Source organism: Panicum virgatum, chromosome 5N (genome assembly GCF_016808335.1).
Source record: "Panicum virgatum strain AP13 chromosome 5N, P.virgatum_v5, whole genome shotgun sequence".
NCBI classification, from domain to species: Eukaryota; Viridiplantae; Streptophyta; class Magnoliopsida; order Poales; family Poaceae; genus Panicum; species Panicum virgatum.
Window position 1 is genome coordinate 15463689 of NC_053149.1, and position 21299 is coordinate 15484987.

Genomic DNA, 21299 nt, shown 5'->3' on the forward strand with positions numbered 1-21299 from the left:
TAATGCCGCTTCAACTTTCATGTACCAGGGAGGCAGGTACAGCAAATCAAAATGAATTGTATAACAAGTTCTAGGTAGATAAAGTGGTATCAAACAGTAAATATATATAGGTACAACTAAATAGAAAGCATCTGCGAATGAACCTCTGAATCAACCCCTCACTACAGGATGTGCTAATTCAACATTCTATAGAAAGTGGGAGAACTATGGATGATTTTCTTGACATTTTCAGCTAAAAGCTAAAAGCTACGTGGAGACAGCTATGCATGATTTTCACACTGCAATCAACTCATAAGCAACTGGCCACCAGAGTGATGATAAGCTCCTCAGCCTCTCCTAAGTGACATCAAGCACTCTTTCTCTCTTATGGCCACCAAAGTGATAATAAGCTGCAGCATGAAAAAAAACCAAACACATTCAGAAAGTAGCTCTACATCTCTAGTCAAAACAAAACTGGCATATTACATAAACATAAGCTGGTCAGCCAGTTTTGAGCATGGACAGTGGATTTGTACTTATATAACACCAATGGTTATACAATATGGTTGGACTGATTCACAAGTCTTTCTAAGCTTATAAAATTCTTGTGGTGGTTAGCAAAACTGGTTATCCTCTAATTCATGTAGTAGTACTGTTCGAAAACAAACTGAAATCATAATGCATAAGCAAAGTTGACTTAATCAACAGCCTAATCAAACATCTAAATGGGTCAGTGTACAAAAGCTGAGAGCTGTTTCATTTGAATTTCAGTTTGCTGTTCAGTATATATTCAGTATATATGGGTCTAATTAAGCACGAGAAACACCACAAAAGCCAATAGAGTATAAACTACTAGTATGATAGTATCCTACTAAAGCGTTTTGAACCAATTTCAGAAAAGTGAGCACCTAAACAAAATCAAGCTTTGAAAGTAGAAGACAACCTAGTGCCTACTACCTAATCTATACCACAACATGGAGAACCGTGGTCCTCCTTCCAACAGTTGCAAGATTTGACCAACGGAGGCAAGAGCAACCTTGCTAGCGGGAGCATCAAAATTCGAGGACCGTATCTGCAATCACCACTCGCAACTCATGAGCGGCCCCTCTCCCCATCCCCGGCCTTCATTCTTGTAAAATTTTAAGATAGATTCTCCAAGTCAAATATTGCAATCTATCCTCAGATCTGGGTGGAAGAAATTACCTGGGAGGGGATGGGTGCCGCAACAAAGGTAGGACCGTAGGAGTGATGGCAGCAGGAGAGAAGCCAGGAACCATGCTCCGGGCGACAGGGAAGGTGGAGACCATGAGCTCGAAGGCGGTGAAGGGGGCGTGGTTGAGGAGGGAAGGCGTGGATCCGCCGGCAACCAGTGGCGACGGCACACAAGCGGACGGTGATGCCATGGCTAGAGCGTGCTACACCCGCGCGCAAGCGGACGGCCTCGACGGCGCCGCCGCCTCGACCGCTCGAACCCGGACCTCTCTCTCCCGTACCCTTTCTTTTTGGGGAAAATTCGATTCATGCCACCACAACTCCGTGAATTTGGGTTTCACGTTGAAAATCATGCCACTCAATGGCATGGATTTCAACATGAAATCCAACTTCAAAAAGTTGTAGTGGCATGGATCCAACTAACCCTTCTTTTTGCGGGCTCTGCGGCGCCGCTGGGCCCCGTTGGCAAGCCGCGTAGCGCTGCTTCATCTATGCGGGCTGAATTGCGGCGATTAACGGGCTTATGGCGCGGGTTTGCCCAGCGGGCTTGCGGCGAAGCCCGCCCCGCTTATGGATGCGCATCATTTGAAACTCTTTTAGATACTCGCAATTATAAATTTTCGAATGGTTTTCACGTATCTACCGAAAAGATGGTTTGCAATGAATATTTACCAGGTCACTAGATACTAAATCCTTTGCCCATCTCCTTTTTATTTTCAGTTTGTTTCCCATCAATTCTTGTCGAATCGAGTTGGAATTTGAAACGAGACGGTCTTGGATGTAATGTACTATACGTTTAGTAGTATCGAAAGGAACTCTACCGTTTTGCCGGCGCACGCCAGCAAGGCGGCTAACCATGCTAAAGTGCCCATGAGTCAGTGACATCCTCAAGGAGTCGTGGCAACACAGTCAGTGCACCCATGAGTGAGTAAGAGCTGACATCAGAATCTTTCTCTCTCACACTCACATACACACAGATAGAGAGAACCATCCTTTTCAGAAATATATTTGCTAAGTTCATTTGGCTTATCAGCCAACCAGCCAGCAGTACTGTTCTCTCATACTAAATCAGCACCAGCCACCAGCTACCAACCAGTTAGCAGTACTGTTCTCTCATAACAAATCAACACCAGCCACCAACCACAACCGAGCAATGAAGCGAACCAAAAAAACTATCCGTAAAATATTCAGCTGATGTGGCACCCACCACCACTCGGAATCACGGCCACATGCAGTGATGATCAGCAAGGAAGCAAGCGCAACTTTTTTACAGATTTCTTTTTAATTAATTAATTTATTTATTTCTCGCCCTTTTCAGAATCCTCGCCTATTTCTGGGCTGGCCGGAAAGCGAAATGCCACCACCACTGAACTTTTAGCCGAAGCCGAAGGGGAAAAACTTTTTTTTATATCACAAGAACAGCGAGGAATTCAGGTGTTGGGGGGAGCTTAAAATTAGAAGGCCAGCGCAATAATTGAGCAGGCGGGCACGGCAGGAGCCCCCTCCTAATCGCTGCCCTGAACATGTGTTCCCCTTCTCCCCGGCGTATTATATGAGGAGGAGGAGCTCGAGGTGGTGATCGATGCGTGGAGGAGGAGGATGCTGCCGCTGATAATATAAAGCAGAGGCAGGAGAGGCCGACCCTCTGGCCTTGCTGCTCTTCCCCCACCTCCGTCCCCCACATGCCCTGACCCCCGCCGCCCGGCCCTGCCCTGCTGCCCCCAAGGTGATTGATTGATTGCCTCTTGCTCGCTCCGTTTCACGCTTTCCCCCCTCTCTTTGCTCCAATCTGTGCATCTCCTGGATCCGTTCGTGCTGCTGGTATTAGCGTCAGATTGGGGTGGTGTCTGGTACTCTGGAGTGCTACTTATGTTCATCTTGCAGAAAGGTTGGTTGGGATTTTTTTTTCTTTTTAATGGAACTTGCTACATGATGTGATGTGCATTTTCTTTAGCTTGTTTCTTCGTGTTCACCTTGTTTGATCCACATCTTGGGGGGATTCAATGAGATTGTTACATCCCGTTGCCCTGTTCCTGTTTCCCTGATGGCCTGATGATTTGACCTTGCTCTTGCGTAAATGATACCTTAGCACGAGCGCGTGTCCTTGTCTTTGCGAGCTTTCAAAGAATCCCGCATCTGATCCGTGTATCCCAAGAACATGCAAATGATTCGATCTGTGATTGTAGCGCATCAAGAAATGCTCCATTCCTGCATTCAGTGGGAGACATTGGCCCGCCGAATCTCGAAAATTTGTTTCCCCAATCACTGATTAGACATTTCGCGATTGATTGTAGCGTAGCGTCAAGGCTCTGATCTTTCCTTCCTGCTTGATTTGTAGCAGCTGAATCTTGCCCCGAACAACTAGCGGTAGCTGCATTGGCGGGGAAAGCGCGAGGAGCTCAGCAGCAATGGCGGAGCCGGAGGGCGCCGGGAGGTACTGGTGCCACATGTGCGCCGTGGCGGTGAGGCCCGCGGAGGGCGAGCCGGAGATGAAGTGCCCGCACTGCCACAGCGGCTTCCTCGAGGAGATGGAGACGGCCCACAGCGCGGCCGCGGCCGACGGCGGCGAAGGCGGCGGCGCGTTGACCGAGGTGGACCCCGGCGCTGACCGCCCGAGCTCCATCTGGGCGCACGCCATCCTCAGCACGGTGGACAGCTCCGTCCGCCGCCGCCGCAGCCGGCGCCAGCAGGAGCCCGGTGGCTTCCTCCACGACTGGGACGAGCACGACTTCACGCGGCGCCGGCGCCGCGTCACCGCGTTCCTGCGCCTCCTGCACGAGCTCCGGGAGCGCCAGCTGCAGCGCCTGGAGGCGGCCGCCGACGTCGCCATCGAGGGCGACCAGCTGACCCCTTTCGGCCGGAGCCTCTTCATCGGCGCCGCTGGCGGCGGCGGCGAGCATGGCGTGGCGCTGGGCGACTACTTCCTCGGCACCGGCCTCGACGCCCTGGTGCAGCAGCTGACCGAGGGTGACCCCGGCCGCCAGGGCACGCCGCCGGCCAAGAAGGAGGCCGTCGAGGCGATGCCCACCGTGGAGATCGCGGGGGGCAACGGCGACGACGCGGCCAGCTGTCCGGTCTGCCTGGAGGACTACGCGCCTGGCGAGCGCGCCCGGGAGATGCCCTGCAGGCACAGGTTCCACGCCAACTGCATCGTGCCATGGCTCGAGATGCACAGCTCCTGTCCCGTCTGCCGGTTCCAGCTGCCGGCCGACGACGACAACAAGAGCTCATGCGGCAGTGGCCCCGACGGCGGTGGCTATGTCAGCGTCGATGCTGATCATGAAGGCAACGACAATGGCGGCGGCGGGGATGGCAGGGCAGGCTCTGCTGGCAATGCCGAGCCAGAGCGCATCGGCGTTGCCGTTGTGGACGCCGAAGAGAGCAACAGGCGGCTGCCGGCGACCATACAGTGGCTCAACAGCATGTTCTCGCCGTCCGGCGGCAGCAGCAGCAGCAGCTCTCAGCATTGGGAGGATTGAGCAATGACGATGATGGCTGCTGGTGCTGGTCAAGCCCATCGGTGCCAGTGTACATAGGGAGGAAGCATGCCGGGTTGGTGCCATGGAAATTTGGAGCCCCTTTTCAGTGTGTTAGTTTTGCTCATGTAATATTCACTGTGATACAGTCCTCATGGTCGACCAAAGAACAGATATGGGCAAGTGTATGAACTTGCCTTCTGCGTGAATCTGGTGCTAGCAGCGTCTTACAAGTCAAGTATGGTTTCTGCAGAGCGCTTATCTGGGTTTCTGGCAGTTTGATGAGCGGCATCATAATCAAACTTATCTTTATTATGAATATAAGAAAAGGTTAACATGCCACATCGCTCCACATGTATTTGACTATGCCAGTATGCAGCTTCAACGATTGGCAGAGGTGTCAACGGCTCAAAGGCCTGTTAGTGGAACAGCACTCTACTCCAGATAGCTAGTCAACAGGTAATTGTTTTTTTTTTACTGAAGACCGATCGATATTTGATCATCTGTGCAAACGCATAAACAAGCAGATTTCTAGCCAAGGAACAAAAAGTAATCAGCAAGCATGAGAAACAATCATGAAGTTTCAATAATATAGTAGCAGTAGCAATAAGTAGCTATATTGGTTGGTGATTGTTTAAATGCCTAACCTCTAAATGATAAATTCTCACAGCACCAAGGTACCAAAACCCAAAGTCACTATCTTTGGCAACAAAAACTGTGGATAAGCTGGTATGCTTAAGCAGACTCACAAAAATCACACCCAGGCAAAATGGTGTTCCTTCCCCGTCCCCTAGTTCACAGTCAAGAGCTTGATGACGGATGCAGTCCCGATCCGATGCAGGGCCACAACAGACTCGCCGCTGTTGCATAGCCCCATAGCCTTTGCATTCTCGATGGCAAAACCGACAGCTTCTTCAGTGGCTTCACTGTCGAAGGCCTTGGCAGTGGCGGCACTAAGCATTGGGATCACACCCCTCACAATGAGGCTCTGCCTTGCTGGCCCCTCATCGCTGCAGGTCCAGTCAAAGGAGTCGGTCTTCAGCTCTGGAACCACGACAGATAGTATCAGCATGGATGGCCTATACTTGGCCACAAGCCTAGCAGTTGTTCCTCCCCTGGTCAGGACCAAGATCAGTGCTGCCTTGGCAGAGTTCGCTGTGCGGACAGCTGATGATGCAAGGCTCTCCAATGGGCTCATTGGAATTGGAGCTGAGGCCATGATTGATTTGAAAACAGCACCATAGTCAACACAAGACTCCGCTTGCAAGCAGATCTTGGCCATAGTCTGCACAGCCAGCTCTGGATATGCTCCAGCAGCTGTCTCCCCACTAAGCATGACACAGTCGCTGCCATCAAGCACTGCATTTGCAACATCAGTTGCTTCTGCTCGAGTAGGGCGAGGAGATTTGATCATAGATTCCAACATCTGAGTGGCAGTAACAACAGGCTTGCCCTGAATGTTGCACTTGAAAATCATCACCTTTTGCGCAAAGAAAATCTTCTCTATAGGAATTTCCATCCCTAAATCACCTCTTGCCACCATAAACGCATCAGAGTTTGCCAGGATATCATCAAAGTTAGCTACTCCCTCTTGATTCTCAACCTGCGCATTCAAATTAATTATAACCTTGAATTCAGAAACCAATTAACTCGAAACTCAGAAGAGAATGCCATATCCATACCTTTGACATCAGCATTATGGACTTGGCATGCTCGCCAAGTACCTTCCTAACCTCCACAAGATCCGAACCCTTGCGAACAAACGACAAGGCAATCATGTCAATCTTGTTTGGGACACCCCACTTAAGGATATCCTCCTTGTCCTTGTCAGTGAGTGTTGGGAGATCAACAATAACTCCTGGAAGATTAACATTCTTCCTCTCACCAAGCATAGAAGTGTTCTCACAACGGCAGCGAACCAAGCCTTGCTCTTTATCACAGTGAAGCACAGTAAGAGTGATGGTACCATCAGCACACAATATGACACTGCCTGGTTTCAGATCCACCGCAAGCTTCTTGTAGCTCATCGATATCATTTTCTCATCACCCTTAATGGTATAATCTGTGGAAACTGTGATTTCTTGACCCTTCTTCAATTGAACAGGCTTCCCATCTTTCAAAAATCCAGTTCGGATCTCGGGACCCTGCAATATATATCAGTAGATGGCATGAAGATATTGACCAATATACACTATATGACACAATTCGGGGTGGGCAAAATAAACCGAGAACCGAGGACCGAACCGAATTTACCGAGAACCAAAATCGAAAAAGTTCGGTTCCTGTTCGGTTCCATGATGAGAGGAACCGAAGTTTACAGGTATTTTCGGTTCTTAAGCTCGGTTCCCCCGAAGAACCGAAATTTGGCCCACCTAGGCCCAATCTGAACCGGCCCATGTAGAAACCCTAGCCCACATCCCTCCTTCCTTCTGTTCCCAGTTCCCACCCGCCCACACACCCGAGCTGGCGCCCCCCAGACCCCCACCCTCGACGCGCCCGCGAGGCCGCGACTCGCCCTGTCGCCCCAACCCCTGTCGCCGGCGGCGTCCGGCCCTCCTCCCCACCTCGCCGCCCCTGCCACTCTCCAGTAGGCCCGGCGGCCCACGCCCCCTCCCCACCAAGCCACCTCGTCGTCCCCACCACACCGCCCCCTCTCCAACTCCTGGCGCGGGCGCGCGGACGAGCCTAGCTCCCGTCGCCGGTGCCCGGACGTGCGTAGAGCCACGGACGCGGAGGCAGGGCAGCGTTGGCAGGGCGGACGCGGAGGCAGGGAGGCAGCGGATCGAAGATGACGGCGGCCGGCGACGCACGAGGGCGACGGCGGCCGGCGATGTGCGAGGACGACGGCGGCCAGCGGGCCTGCGCGACGGTGACAGCGATGGCGGCCGGCGAGCTTGCCCCAGGCGACGACACCTTCTCCACGACAACTCTGTTAGTTCGGTTAGTATCGAAACCAAACTTCCTTGGTTCTTGTCTAGAAAAAGTACCGATCGGTTCCTATTTTTCGAGAACCGAATTTATGTAGGAACCGAGGAACCGAACTGATCCCGAATGCCCAGCCCGAGACACAATTGCGCAACGGCAAAAAAAAAAAAGTGAACCCAGAGATAATTCATAAGCCACACAGCTCATGCAATATAAGAGTGACAATTATGTTTCCTTTTACAGACTAGCAAGCTGTTTATACTAAGATGTCCATGCATGGAAAATTTACTATTGGATATCATAGTAGAATGTGCTCACAACTCACAGGAAAGATGAACTGAAGATGTGTGTTCCGATTAAGAAAGAAAAGAAGGCCTCAAACAGCGTCGCCCTAACACTACAACCCAACCAACCATGCATACTGCAATTTTCTACAACAAAATACAAGGATGGCACATCCTGATGACTTCTATTTGTCAGTACATGTCTAAATGTAAACTAGATTTGAATCTTATCACAGCTGATACAAACAAATCAAATAAAATCAGTGATATGCTCTACCAAAGCAGCACAAACCATGTACAAATCAGGCACATTTTGGTACGACAACAAACCTTTACTGCACATGCATAGTATTGGTCGATGCTCAAGTTTGATCATAGCCTTTACTTTAAGAATACCAAAACATTGATCCAACAGAGTCATGGAGTAGCAACAAAGGGTAACTACACTACACCTATGTTAATGTTATCCACAAATGGTGCTTCTGAAAATTATTATTACTGGATCAACTTTCATAAACCAATCACAAATATTTTAAAAATTAATTGCTGCCAACCTTTTCTAAGTTCAGTAAGCTGTACTATGTCAGATCTGCAATGACAATAATGTAAATTTTGGGTTCAAAGCTACTGACTAGCTAAGAGGGTTTATTGGATTGGTTGTTAGAATAACTCCATGGAACAAAAGCCCATTTAGTTGGGGCAGGATAAGGGAATGCAAGTAGGGATGTGGTTTGGCTGGTCATATGAGGTAATGTGCTGAGTTAAAATACTGTTAGTTAAACCATTTCATCCCATCCAAACTATCAGGCCTGCAAACTATCAGGCCTGCTGCAGATGTGCGATTAGAGATCAGGGTTGAATAAACAGTATGCCCAATACCTATTCGTATCGAGCAAAGAGTCCCACTAGTTGACAGCTCCCTACAGTGGTAAAGGGAGAATTACAGGGGGAATTCAACTATAAGCTATATTTACATGTTTTTCACTTCCTGAATGACAACTACAAAATAAGGCCTCAGGGTTTGCAAGTTGGATCTGCTGCGCGTTTCATGCAGGAAACTATACAGCTAACTGAGGCCATCTGCCCTCAAGGTCAAGGGGACAAAGAAACATAATAAATTCCGTGAAGGTAACATAAACACAAAGGGAGCTAAACAATAGCTGACAAGATTGAACACTGTTCGGCACTAATTGTGTTTGAATATGGGTGGCTGCTCCAACCCTAAATCTGACCATGATCAATTGCTGACATAAACCTATTGGAGATCGATGATGATACTCATTGTTCACAATACATTAGGGGAGCAAGTATGCAAGCTAGACTGACATGTATTGGTTGACTTATGGATAGGTTGCAAGTTTGGACAGTGTAAGGTGAGAAGAACAATATAAAAGAAGCCAACTTGCCTTCAGAGAGTTCACAAGCACTTGAACGATAAAAAAAATTAAAAAAAAACAGGAACAGGTTATCTATGTTAATCACACCCACTGATATCTCGATTAAATAAGGTCTTGCCCTATAGGAAGTTCAATTTGAGTTGCTCACCAACTTGTCCAAAACCACCCTTCTGTGCTTCATAATTATAAAGATTCTATACCACAGAGCCCAAATTGATTTTACAAGCATATTTCTATCTTGCAGATAAAAGATGACAAAAATTATACAAGTTCACTTCCTTCCGTTATTCCGTTACTCATACATAAAAATGATCAGACTTATTTATGTATCGCCTTATGGAAAATTGCCATGCCCTAAAAGCATAGCTGGAAATAGGTTAGGCCCATTACTAAATAATATTGCCAAGAGCCTTGGCTAAGGTGCCAGATTCACATAATGGCAAACAGAGCCCCACAGATTGACTCAAAATAAGTTTTGTATTCAGTATGGTATTGTTTCATATGATGCTTATGAGTTTATACCATTGTGCTGCCGGAAAATTGACCCAACAGATGACTATACTTACATCAGGGATGCATTCACAATAATAATTATGAGTCACGTAAATGACAGAAGAACATATAAAAAATCAACAAAGAAAAGCATAAAGATAAAACTATAGATGTAATAATTGTGATGTCCCCCTTTCCGTAGCATCATTCATTTGCTCAATTAGTCAACATAATTCACTATCTGCATTTTCTTCCATCATCGGAATTAAAAGAATGGAAGTTCTCAAAACAATATTGCGATTTCTCACAATTTCATCAGCACTTTTGACAGTTATACAATGCTACCAGACTTAACACTTTAGCCCCCCAGGTCAAAAACAGACCAGAACCGAACAAAATTCAGTTAAGGCTGAGACATAGCCAGGAGCCCAGGACAAGTGGCTGTGGGATGAGGACCACAGCCAACAACGCAATGAAATTGACGCCAGCAAACCAACCAATGCTGATTCAGGCGGTGGTAAGTACAAGGTGTGGCTCCATTCAAATGCAAAATTCACATGTAAGGCGAGCAAAATGCTGGACGGTGGACATCAATGCGCAGATCTTCAAAGATTTCAATTGGTCGACCACAGTTGGCAGCTTAAATGGTACAGGCCGGAATTAACCTGTGGTAACTAAAAGCGAGTCCTAGCAGACTACGCAATCACAAGCAGACAAAGGCACTTCGGGTTCGACTAACAGGAATGGTGGGGGTTTCGGCCCCAGGAATCACGAACGAGCAACAGTACATAGAAGCGTCCAAAAACGGCTGCGGGGAGCCAGAGATCACATCTAAGGTCAAGATCTCTCAAAAGTTGGAGCAGGGGAACTTCAATTTTGGGCTAAAACAGTCATACTGTAGGAAGTAACCCTAACCACTGAAACGGGAAACCCCGAAAGCCGCAAGATGCTGAAGGCCAGCACAGACCTACTAAGTGGAGCAGGCGGCACGGCTAAGCAGGGAAGCAGCGCCGAAAATCACAGGTCGCGAACCGCAGGCTGTAGAGCACGAGGCGCGAGGCGGCCGCGGAGATCGAGAAGGGAGGGAGCGGGGTGGGGTGGGGGGGACGGACCTTGGTGTCGAGCATGACGGCGCAGAGGATCCCGGTGCGCTCCATGGCGGCGTGGAGGTTGTCGAGCGTCTCCTGGTGGTACTCGTGGGAGCCGTGGGAGAAGTTGAAGCGCGCGACGGACATGCCGGCGCGCAGCAGGCGCGAGATCATCTCGACGGAGCGCGAGGCCGGGCCGAGCGTGCAGACGATCTTGGTCTTGGGCCGGCGCCGCCCCGCGGGCGCCTCCCCCCACGCCGGCTCGCCGCCCGCCGCCGCCGCCGCCGCCATCGCTAGATCTGCGCGGGGAGAGGAGAGACGGAGGCGAAGGGGAAGCGAAGGTGCGGCGTGTGTGGTGTGCAGGGCGGGCCCAGGATTTGGGACCTTGGTATTCAAAATTGTAAGTAGTGGAAAAAAATTTTAACAGCCCAACATATATATTAGTAGCACATGATTTAGTACTAACAACATAAATTATTCATAATCTGAATTCTGAAATTGTTCAACATATAGAAAATAGATGTACTAAAACAATAAATGGCATTGATAATGATGCTTACAAATTACAAGTTAACTTTTCGGTCCTTCATAGCTTGAAAATAATTGATGATGTCCTCATCCTTCGCTTGCAAGAAGAATTCCCTTTCAATGAATGTGGTCAAACAATTATTCAAAAAATCATGTCCCATCTTGCTTCTTAACTTGTTTTTGATAGTGTTCATTGTAGAAAAAATCCTCTCAACACCAGCAGTTGCAACAGGAAGAACTAGAACCAATTTGAGAAGTTTGTACACAATGTCATACCGAGAAACCATATCTCTTTTAACTAGCATTATAGACAAGTCTGCTAGACTTCTCAAATTTTTGAAGTTCTCATCATTCCTCACATCATTAATATAGTTGTGTAGTTGAAAACGAAGTTGGTTCCTCTCTTGAAAATCAAAGTCATGAGGATAGAACCCGGCAAGCTTAACCAACTTCTCATTATCAAAGGCAGAAAAAGAATTAGCTGGATTGAATGCTGCCATACATCTAAGTAGCTCTGTGTTTACCTCATCAAACCTGCTATTCAGCTCCTGAAGTTGCCTATCAATGACACCCAAAAACATATCAGCATGAAACCTGTGGTAATTTGTGGCACCTCTATAGAACTTAGCTGATCTTTGAATAGGAATATACTTTCCATCCATATCAACAACTTTAACTTTGTGCTTCTGACAGAAAGAAGTGACATTCTTAATAAATTCTTCCCATCCAGCATCTCTTCTCAAAACATCCAATTCCAACTTTGTGAGCTCAAGAAGATCCATTGCATTTACAATATCTTGCTCCCTCTTTTGCAAAGCATTGCATAAGTCATTTGTGTATCCAAATATTTCATTCATCATGTGGAGCAGAAAAACAAACTCAAATGAGGTAAATACTCTGAGCATAGTTTGAGCTCCTAATGCCTCAACCCCTTTACCTTCTTTCCCAACTCTAAAAAGCACTTTCTTGATTGAAGGATACAAATGAATCACATGCATAACAGTTCTATAATGAGATCCCAACGTGTATCACCTGGTCTTGCTAAGCCCATCTCTTGATTCAATCCTTGGCCAGTTTCAATTTCACCCAATTTCAGTGCTTCAATCATGTATTCAGCTTGAGCTATGCGAAGCATGCGGATTTTCTTGCAAGACATGTCTAGAACATTCAACAAATATGCAAGTTGCCCAAAAAACCATTGACAATCAATATTCTCTTTAGCTACAGCTACAAGGGTTAGCTGAAGTTGATGGGCGAAGCAATGAACATAATATGCAGAAGATGACTCTTCCATAATTAATTTCTTCAAACCATTGACATGACCTTTCATATTACTAGCTCCATCATACCCTTGACCACGTATCTTGGATAAAGGCAACTGATATTTGATAAGTAACGACTGAATTGCTTGTTTAAGAGTCAATGAAGTAGTATCTTCAACATGCACAAGACCAAGAAACCGCTCAACAGGTTCTCCATTTTTATTGACATAACGCAAGCAAAGAGCCAATTGTTCCTGTTGGTAGGCATCACTAGACTCATCAGCAAGAATGGCAAAGCATTCATCACCAAGTTCCTCTATAATAAATTTGGTTGTTTCATGAGCACAAGCAGCAATAAGTTGTTTCTGAATCTTGTGGTCAATCATCTGGCAATTGTGTGGGGCATTTTCAAGAACCACCATATTAACTTCTTCAAAATTCCCTGCCAGCCAAGCCAAAAGTTCCCTGAAGTTCCCTTGATTGTTTGAATCCTTTCCCTCATTATGACCACGAAAAGCTAACCCTTGACGCAAAAGATACCTTATGCACTTTAGTGACCATGTCAAACGAGCTAGATACTGAGCCTTGAAATATGCACTGTTTGAGCCTATAGACTCACGAATTGAAGTCCTAGGTTTCATGAACAAATTATATTTCTCCTCAGCTTCATTGTGAGCACTATTGATAGCACCAACATGCCTACGAATTCTGCACTTCATATTCCAATTTCGAAAACCTTCATTAACAAAAGCATCTCCACCAGGATATTTGCTACTATCCTTGAACAAGTAGCAAACAAAGCAATATGCAGCACCTGTATGCATACTATACTCTAGCCACTTGAATTCATCAAACCATTTAGGTTGGAATCGGCGCATACCTCCACAGTCATGTTGGGGAAATAATTCTCTCTTCATTCTTGGTTGACATGGTCCCAATGCAATGTATGACCTTCTAACCGAATCTTTGTCATTGACAGGATAGCTTGAGATAGGAGGCCTCAATCCCGGATCATGCTCTATATTATAATTACTATCATCTACATCGCCGGAGTCAGATTCATCTATAGGCATGGATTCATCATCTTTAATTATTGAGGGATTAGCTGGTGGCTGCTGCTGCTGCTCATCTCTCTCTGCTTCAAGAGGTATGGTGTTTCTCCCACTCCCACTGGTACTCTGTCCTTGAAATATCACTATCTGCATTTGATTTTCATTAGTAGGTGGACTAACAACCTCTGCCTCAGGAGGTTTCTTTTTTGCAGCAGCTCTTTGCAAGAACGATCTCAAATCAGTAGCGGCACTGCCACCCCTCTTTCTTTTCATAGTTCAAACCTATAAATTAAAAGTATTCAAGATTCAGAAAAATTCTGACTTCATGTCTATAAGTATAGATTGCTGCTAATTTTTTCACAAATCCACAACCATAACTAATTCACCTTAGTTCACTGGATCTAGCTCTGGCTGTCTTCTTCTCCTTGCGCCCGGCCGCCCGTCCCTGCCTGCCAGCCTGCGGCCTGCCCCCAGCGCCCTGGGAACCTGGGCGCCGAGCTGCGCCCCCTGGTTATGTGCGTAAGTTTTATCTGCCACACCAAACTCACTGTCGCATCAACAATTCCTAATTGGAGCACCAAATCTTTAATCATTTCAGCATGAGAAATAATGTACTCTACACAAGTGCTAAGCTTTACTGGTCTCAAGGCATCAAATGACAGATATCATCTCAACACACCAAATCGTTGGGAACGGAGTGTGCGCGATATACAGAACATGTATGCACCTGTACGGAGTATTTGAGAGCGACGCCGGCCCTGAGCCCCTGTCGGCCTGTCCCCTGGCCGCCCGGCGTCCTGGCCGCTGGCCGCTGGGAACCTGGGCGCCGACCGCGCCTGCTCCCTGCTGGCGTCCACGCTGACGCTGCTGGCTTGCTGCTGCGAGCCTGCGACCTGCGGTGCTGCCGCCTGCCCGCCTGGGCCGCGGTCGCCGCCCCGCCTCGCCCTGCGGCTTGCGAGCGTGGGGCCCGAGCCTCTGGGGCAACGAGCCCGGGCGGCCGGACGGCAGCGGCCGGCGTGTGGTGGGCTGGCGCCTGGCGGGCGGCGGCGGTCTAGGGCTAGGGCGGCGCCGGGTGGGGAATCGCGGGAGGGGGCGTCGGGACAGGATAGGAGAGGGATTGGGCTGGGGTAATGAGAAATTTTGGGCCATGGGGTGTATCTGGGCCGGCGGGGGTGGAGGGAATTGGGCTGTTGAGGTTGTTTTGGGCTAAAAGAGGAATTTGGGACTTTAGTAGTCAGATTTGTTATGTTATTTTCGTTTTTTTGTATCATATACCTAACATACACTATATATACAAATTTTTTTGTCAAAAATAATTGGTATTCAACTGAATACCATTGAATTTAATGGGGCCCGCCCCTGGTGTGGGAATGGGCTGCGTTGTTCTTGCTCTCCAAGAATAGGGGCGCGGTCGAGCCTCCTAGAAGGATTTCCTGGGGAATAAACAAAGGAAAATGGTGGGGTCTGGAATAGAATAGTAGGTGGGGCCGGGGGAGGGATAGAAAGGGAAAGAGTAAATTTCATTGGCGGTCTCCAAACTTGTCCCGAGATTTCAAGTACCTCCCGGTACTCTCAAAATGAACGTCTAGGTCTCTGAACTTGTCCCGAGTTCAGAGACCTAGACGTGCATTTTGAGAGTACCGGGACCGGGATGAGAACTCGGGACAAGTTCAGGGACCTAGATGTGTATTTTGAGAGTACTGGGACCTACTTGAAATCTCGGGACAAGTTTGGGGACAAACAGTGAAATTTACTCAAAGGAAAAGAGGAGGGGACCGACCAATGGGCGTGGCCGCGTGGTCTCTGCCAGTTCAACTCAAAAGTCAAAACCAGGGGGGCGGACGGGCGGTGCATTGTTCCGTGAGTCCCCACCGTGAAACTATCGCGACGCGACCAGATTTAAAATTTCAATTCTTCCAGAAAGAGAAAAAAATTAGTACATAACTGTTCGATTTCCACCGTATGCTCAAATATTTTTCACGTTGTAGGCATGGATAATTGGATATCGTCGAGTTTTAGGCGGGATCATTAGAATTGGGTTTAAGGGTGTGTTTAGATCACTTTGCATTTTGCGTTTTTGTGTTTTTATCAGAGAATCGTTAATATTTGAAGTATTAAATGTAGACTAATCACAAAACTAATTACAGATCTCGTCTGTAAACTACGAGACGAATCTAATGAGCCTAATTAATCCATCATTAGAGCTTTGTTACTGTAGCATCACTGTAGTAATTTAGTGTCTAATCACGTTCTAATTAGGTTCATTAGATTCGTCTCGCGATTTACAGTCTATTTTTATAATGCGATTTATTTTTTGACTACATTTAGTACATCATACAAGCGATTTAAAAAAAATTGCGTTTTGCCTTTACAGCATCTAAACTCGGCCTAAATCCAGATCCAACGGGTCTCTCCAAACTCTCTAGCTAGGTATCGGGTTTCTTAAAGACCGGTGCCCCCTCCGGCCTTCTCCGCGTTTCACGCCCGCCGCTGCTCTCCGCATCACGCCACGTCCTCAAGTTGAGCTCGTGCTGGTGGAGGGAAAGAGTAGATGTGCACATATGTTTTGATTTTCGTGCATCCTAAACTAAAAATACTCTACTTTACAAACCAGTTATCCAAATTAAATTTCGATTACACCGTTATGTTTCTTACGACAAGATCTTCAAAACTAGACCACACTAGATTATATTTAGATGATATTTTTTTAAAAAAAATATTTTTATTTGTTCTGGAACATTTTCTATTTTGGGATAATTTTATCCTGTTTTGGAATATTTTATTTGGTTCTGGAACAATTTGCATTTCTAGAATATTTTTAACTCCGACGGATTTGTGCGATGGTATGACGGTAGTCGCATATGCTATGAGTAGACACCCCAGGCGGAGGCCTAGACAACCTTCGAGGCTCCGGACATCAGGACCATAACGTGCTAGAACGGAAGGATGGACCACACAGTCAGCGCGGAACAGGTTCAGCTTGGTAGACGAGAGCGGACATGGAGGAAAAAATACGGCAGCATTCATCTGTGTCGTATGCCCAAGTTCCACCCACACAAATTGATGGGTCCTGAGCTGTGACTACCCCACCTGAAGCGATGGGCAAAAGCAATAGATGGGGCTCAGGCTGCGGTTATATATCACTTCAGATGACATTTCCACCTACCATTATATGGAGGATATATTAGATACCCATAAAAAAAGATATATTAGATGGACAATCATCAGCCCAACTGCAAAACTGTTTCCATTCTATAATGGGCCGTCATCAGCCCACCTGTGGAATTGTTTCCACGCGTACTGCGGGATGATAATTTTAGCTGGCGTGACCCACATGCATGTAAATTCAAAATTAAAAAACTATAACTATTAAACCAAGCATCCAAATTAAATTTGGATTGCACCATTGTTTTTCTTATGGCAAAATATTTCAAACAAGACCTCAGTTACCTTTGTTTGCATGACATTTTGAAAAAAACATTTTTTACACTAAATAATTAATTTCAGCTATTGGGAATAAATATTTTGTTAAAAAATTAAACATATCGAATAAATAATAACATATTATGAAGAAAATATTAAATATCACGAACATTTAATTGTATATAATAAATAATAGAAAACAGTCCAAAAAATTTAGGTACAAAGTGAACAGATGATTGTGCATTTGTAAACACATTAGTTACACATAGATAAATAAATTTATGTGAAGAACAAATACATCTACATTGAAAAAATATATTCTATAAGTATATATACATATGATGAACAACTTAACTCATAAAACGAAATAAATTATTTCACACCCCAACTTATGAGTCCACAACACAAATAAATTAATATAAATAAGTATGGCTCATTCTCAATTGTGATCAAATAGTTTGATACTATAGTAAAAGTTTTTTTAGATCATAGTAAAAGGTAAGTAAGTATAGATCTACTAATATCTTATAAACGAAACAAACAAGGTTGATAAAAATTATAACAAAGATAAATTATATACTCAAACAAAGATTATGTACATGAGATTTATAATGAGGAAAGAAAGAAAGAGAGAGAATAGATAAATAAATAGATACAAAGGATTGGGAAAAAGAAGGGAAATAGACATAGAAAGAAAGAAATAGAAAAGAGAAGAAAAGAGCAAGAGAAATAAGCGAAGGAAGACAATAAATAGAAAAGAACAAGATTTGTTACATTCTTATCACTAATATAGTGTACTCCCTCCGTCCTGAAATATAAATCATTCTTAGAGTGTTTTATTGTGTCTAGATTTATAAAATATTCAATGAATCTGGACATACAGTTTGTCTAGATTTAGAGAATATTCAATGAATCTGGTAAAATGCCAGAATGACTTATATTTCAAAACGGAGGGAGTAGATGTTAATTGGGAACATGCAACTTTATTTTGTAGAATTAATAGCTGATCGTCTGAGCTTCTATTCATCATCATAACTCCATCAAAGTTTTTACCAGATGCTATTTAAAGTAATTGTAATAAATTGATTATTGAGAATAAGAAAAAGGAAGCATAGGCTTAGCAACGCTCACTATATTAGGGATACCAGATATAATTTTTTACATACTTTTTGAAGAAGTAGATGCTCTTTAATTCATTTATATTATTAAAATTTATGGTAGTCATGCTAGGGCGCGCAAAGCGCGCTTAACGTTCTAGTGTACCTAGCTTCTTTTTTGCTAGTCACTTGACTCGCTAATTGGTCCCCTCCGTTAGGGTTGAAAACCTACGGAAATATTCCCGTTCCGACTCGTTCCGTTTTCTATTTTTGTCCGTCCGTTTTCGTATTTGTAGGATCCCATTTCCGTATTTACGGAAGTAGAAATGAGGTTTCTCCATCCGTTTCCGAGAAATCTCGTTTTTACATGGAATTGACCCGTATTTATTCCGTTTTTTATCCCGTTTTTAATCTACATAAGATATGTCTATAAATTGATATGTTCAAAAACATACCAATCACTAAGTATGCATGTTAACATGTTAACACATGGCATACTAGTGAATATTGGACTAATAACTTCGTACGTGTATATTATTTTGTGACTTTGTTAATATATACTCGAGAATATTTGATCGCGTTATTCTTTCCGGCTCAACGTCCGTATTAGTTCGTTTCCGTACTTCTACGTAACCCGATCCCGTTTCCGTACCCGTATTTTCCGAACCCGATTCTGTTTCCACCAAAAAAATATAGAAACGAAAGTAGAAATAAGATTTTTTCCGTCCGTTTTCATCGCTACCTCCCGTGCGCCCTTCAACCTCTCCGCGCCCTCTTCACCACCCCCTCTGTCCCCTCCGCGTGCGCAGGGAGGAAGATGCGGGATGGCACCGGAGTTCTCTACAACAACAACAACAACAACATAACCTTTTTTCCCAAGCAAGTTGGGGTAGGCTAGAGATGAAACCCGAAAGAAATAAGTTCAAGGTTCAGGCACATTGATAGCTAGTCTCCAAGCGCTCCTATCCAAAGCTATCTCTTTAGAGATATTCCAATCCTTAAGGTCTCTCTTAACTGACTCATCCCACGTCAGTTTAGGTCTACCTCTACCCCTCTTTACATTATCGACCCGCTCAAGAACCCCATTACGCACCGGCGCCTAAGGAGGCCTTCGTTGGACATGTCCAAACCATCTCAGCCGATGCTGGGTAAGTTTCTCCTCAATTGGTGCCACCCCGACCCTATCCCGAATAACTTCGTTCCGGACTCTATCCCTCCTTGTGTGCCCGCAAAACCACCGCAACATCCGCATCTCTACTACACTCAGTTGCTGGACATGCCGTCTTTTTGTAGGCCAATATTCAGCACCGTATAACATCGCCGGACGAATTGTTGTCCTATAGAATTTGTCTTTTAGCTTTTGTGGCACCCTCTTGTCACAAAGGATGCCAGAAGCTTGCCGCCATTTCAACCAGCTAGCTGAAATTCTATGCCTAATATCTTCATCAATGTCGCCATCTTTTTGTAGCACCGATCCTAAATACCGAAAAGACACCGGAGTTCTCTAACTGCCTTTTTTTTCTTACACAATCATTGTTGTCTCAATTATGGCCATGTAATTTTAGGGCATGCAGGCACACTGGATTATTTGGATGGCACTTTAGGAAAGTTGCGTATGGGTCTCGTTTGGTTCACGCTATTCTATTCCATTCTATAAGAGAATTTTGTATGCATGAAGTAGTAAATGAAGTCAATTTGCAAAATCTTTTCAGAGATTTCGCAACGATTCTAATGACGGTAATTAATTGATAATTGGCTACAGTTATGCTACAGTAACAGTCCTCTAATCACGCGGTCAAAGGCCTCATTAGATTCTTCAGGGTCTCTAGCGCGGGGGTTCTGAAGTTGATTTTGTAAACTGGCTTTATTTGACATCATAATTAGCGGTCAAAAGTTACTATTCACTAGCGCGTTACAAACCAAACAAGGCCCTGCTACCTGGGCGAGGCCTTCATCCAAACAAGCCCAACATGCCACACCCCCTCGACGGCAATGTCATATTTGCAACGTACTCCTTTTGTCCTAAAATAATGCAACTCTCATTCTTTGAGGAGTCAAGCAATTTTAAGTTTGATCAATATTATATAAAAGTCTATTGACATTTATATCTTTAAATAGATTTAGTATAAAAGTATGTTATATGATTAATCTAATGATACTTTATAATGTAAATAATGATAATATCTGTAAAAGTTTTGGTCAAACTTAAATTGAAATAAATTAAAAATTGTACGACTCGTTAGGGAGTGAGAGTTGATTCCTTCGGTAACGGAGAGAGTAGTAAAAAATTAACACCCACCGAAAATGCAATTATTGCACATTTTTAAGCAACCAAGCGGGACCCAAGGTCTTGTGGCGTCGCCTCAAGCGCAGCGTGGTGAAGCAAGACCATGGAACCAAACTGGTTCGTAGACCTTCAGAAGGTCCGAGGATCGTAAGCTAGCTACGGGAGGCCATCGTCGAAGGATTTTCCACTCATTTATCATTGACTCAGGTATACCTATTCAATTCATGTTTCTCAGCTAGGTTCGATTATATAGATCCTGTTTGGATGGGTTAAAGTTAGGTGCTAGACTTTAGCACATACTAGTAATTATACATTTGCTAAAGTTTTTAAATTTTATCTGAAGTTAGCTCACCCCTTAGCACTTTTGTTTGGATGGACTAGTGCTAAATTTTAGCACTTTTGGACATTAACACTTGCATCAAACAATCTATTTTATTTCAACCATTCGAAGCCGACTCTGTCTCTATGTATATTGTATAGTTTGAAACGGGAAGCGAAACAATGTTTCCTTTTCGTTTCATCAGAAGAAGATGGAACATTGTTTTCAATCAAGGTGTGCGCCCTGATTCGGCCCGATGATCTGGCCAAGTGGCAAATAACTTGTCTCCCAGACGGGGTCCTTTTCTCTTTGTTGTCACGTTACGACGATGCTGTCGGCCGGGGCGCTGCACTCCAACCCACAGCATCCTCTCTCCCCCTCGATTTCCGTTAGGGATAGCACATAAGTATTAAATAAAGTCTATTTGCAAAATATTTTTAAATATGAGTGTAATTATTCACGACGAATTTAATGACGG

General features: G+C 45.1%; 5 protein-coding genes and 1 long non-coding RNA gene across 9 annotated transcripts; 1 reads left to right on the forward strand and 5 right to left on the reverse strand.

Annotated features, from left to right (window-relative positions):
* Positions 1 to 38: 38 nt before the first annotated feature.
* On the reverse strand, positions 39 to 1894 carry LOC120674598. The gene is made up of 5 exons (XM_039955756.1): positions 1879 to 1894; positions 1616 to 1758; positions 1183 to 1473; positions 937 to 1051; positions 39 to 389 (listed from the first exon to the last, which is right to left on the reverse strand). Exons 1-5 carry the CDS (start codon positions 1892 to 1894, stop codon positions 337 to 339), a joined length of 618 nt encoding a protein of 205 aa, XP_039811690.1. The 3' UTR covers positions 39 to 336.
* Positions 1895 to 2555: 661 nt separating this feature from the next.
* On the forward strand, positions 2556 to 5009 carry LOC120673504 (E3 ubiquitin-protein ligase SIRP1-like). 4 transcript variants are annotated; one of them, XM_039954354.1, is made up of 2 exons: positions 2556 to 2917; positions 3533 to 5009. In XM_039954354.1, exon 2 carries the CDS (start codon positions 3600 to 3602, stop codon positions 4668 to 4670), a length of 1071 nt encoding a protein of 356 aa, XP_039810288.1. In that variant the 5' UTR covers positions 2556 to 2917; positions 3533 to 3599; the 3' UTR covers positions 4671 to 5009. The 4 variants fall into 4 exon arrangements, with proteins under 4 accessions (XP_039810288.1, XP_039810290.1, XP_039810287.1 ...); XM_039954356.1 differs by having other exon boundaries at positions 2562 to 3079; XM_039954353.1 differs by having other exon boundaries at positions 2564 to 2917; positions 3530 to 5009.
* A 211-nt stretch (positions 5010 to 5220) lies between these two features.
* Positions 5221 to 11212, reverse strand: LOC120673503 (pyruvate kinase, cytosolic isozyme-like). The gene is made up of 3 exons (XM_039954351.1): positions 10878 to 11212; positions 6350 to 6811; positions 5221 to 6270 (listed from the first exon to the last, which is right to left on the reverse strand). Exons 1-3 carry the CDS (start codon positions 11142 to 11144, stop codon positions 5458 to 5460), a joined length of 1542 nt encoding a protein of 513 aa, XP_039810285.1. The 5' UTR covers positions 11145 to 11212; the 3' UTR covers positions 5221 to 5457.
* A 3-nt stretch (positions 11213 to 11215) lies between these two features.
* Positions 11216 to 12396, reverse strand: LOC120673505. Its single transcript, XM_039954357.1, has 2 exons — positions 11414 to 12396; positions 11216 to 11237 (listed from the first exon to the last, which is right to left on the reverse strand). The coding sequence occupies exon 1, from the start codon at positions 12377 to 12379 to the stop codon at positions 11417 to 11419; it is 963 nt and encodes a 320-aa protein (XP_039810291.1). The 5' UTR covers positions 12380 to 12396; the 3' UTR covers positions 11216 to 11237; positions 11414 to 11416.
* Positions 12397 to 12503: 107 nt separating this feature from the next.
* Positions 12504 to 13848, reverse strand: LOC120674599 (zinc finger MYM-type protein 1-like). The gene is made up of 3 exons (XM_039955757.1): positions 13616 to 13848; positions 12649 to 13450; positions 12504 to 12539 (listed from the first exon to the last, which is right to left on the reverse strand). Exons 1-3 carry the CDS (start codon positions 13846 to 13848, stop codon positions 12504 to 12506), a joined length of 1071 nt encoding a protein of 356 aa, XP_039811691.1.
* A 101-nt stretch (positions 13849 to 13949) lies between these two features.
* Positions 13950 to 14557, reverse strand: LOC120673507. Its single transcript, XR_005674671.1, has 3 exons — positions 14423 to 14557; positions 14082 to 14225; positions 13950 to 13977 (listed from the first exon to the last, which is right to left on the reverse strand). It is a non-coding gene; the product is annotated as an uncharacterized LOC120673507 (long non-coding RNA).
* Positions 14558 to 21299: the final 6742 nt, after the last annotated feature.

What these genes read in the sequence shown, in the direction of transcription:
- LOC120674599 (XM_039955757.1), bottom strand. Translation starts at nt 13,848, where the DNA reads ATGCAGATAGTGATATTTCAAGGACAGAGTACCAGTGGGAGTGGGAGA. An exon ending in ATCTCAAGCTATCCTGTCAA is followed by an intron (nt 13,451 to 13,615) that starts TGACAAAGATTC and finishes TACAGGTGCTGC; the next exon opens with ATATTGCTTTGTTTGCTACT. An exon ending in AGTCATCTTCTGCATATTAT is followed by an intron (nt 12,540 to 12,648) that starts GTTCATTGCTTC and finishes TGAATGTTCTAG; the next exon opens with ACATGTCTTGCAAGAAAATC.
- LOC120673504 (XM_039954354.1), top strand. Translation starts at nt 3,600, where the DNA reads ATGGCGGAGCCGGAGGGCGCCGGGAGGTACTGGTGCCACATGTGCGCC.
- LOC120674598 (XM_039955756.1), bottom strand. An exon ending in CGGCACCCATCCCCTCCCAG is followed by an intron (nt 1,052 to 1,182) that starts GTAATTTCTTCC and finishes TGGTGATTGCAG; the next exon opens with ATACGGTCCTCGAATTTTGA. An exon ending in CATGTTGTGGTATAGATTAG is followed by an intron (nt 390 to 936) that starts GTAGTAGGCACT and finishes TTCATGCTGCAG; the next exon opens with CTTATTATCACTTTGGTGGC.
- LOC120673503 (XM_039954351.1), bottom strand. Translation starts at nt 11,144, where the DNA reads ATGGCGGCGGCGGCGGCGGCGGGCGGCGAGCCGGCGTGGGGGGAGGCG. An exon ending in CCGTCATGCTCGACACCAAG is followed by an intron (nt 6,812 to 10,877) that starts GTCCGTCCCCCC and finishes TATATATTGCAG; the next exon opens with GGTCCCGAGATCCGAACTGG. An exon ending in CCATAATGCTGATGTCAAAG is followed by an intron (nt 6,271 to 6,349) that starts GTATGGATATGG and finishes TTGAATGCGCAG; the next exon opens with GTTGAGAATCAAGAGGGAGT.
- LOC120673505 (XM_039954357.1), bottom strand. Translation starts at nt 12,379, where the DNA reads ATGCATGTGATTCATTTGTATCCTTCAATCAAGAAAGTGCTTTTTAGA.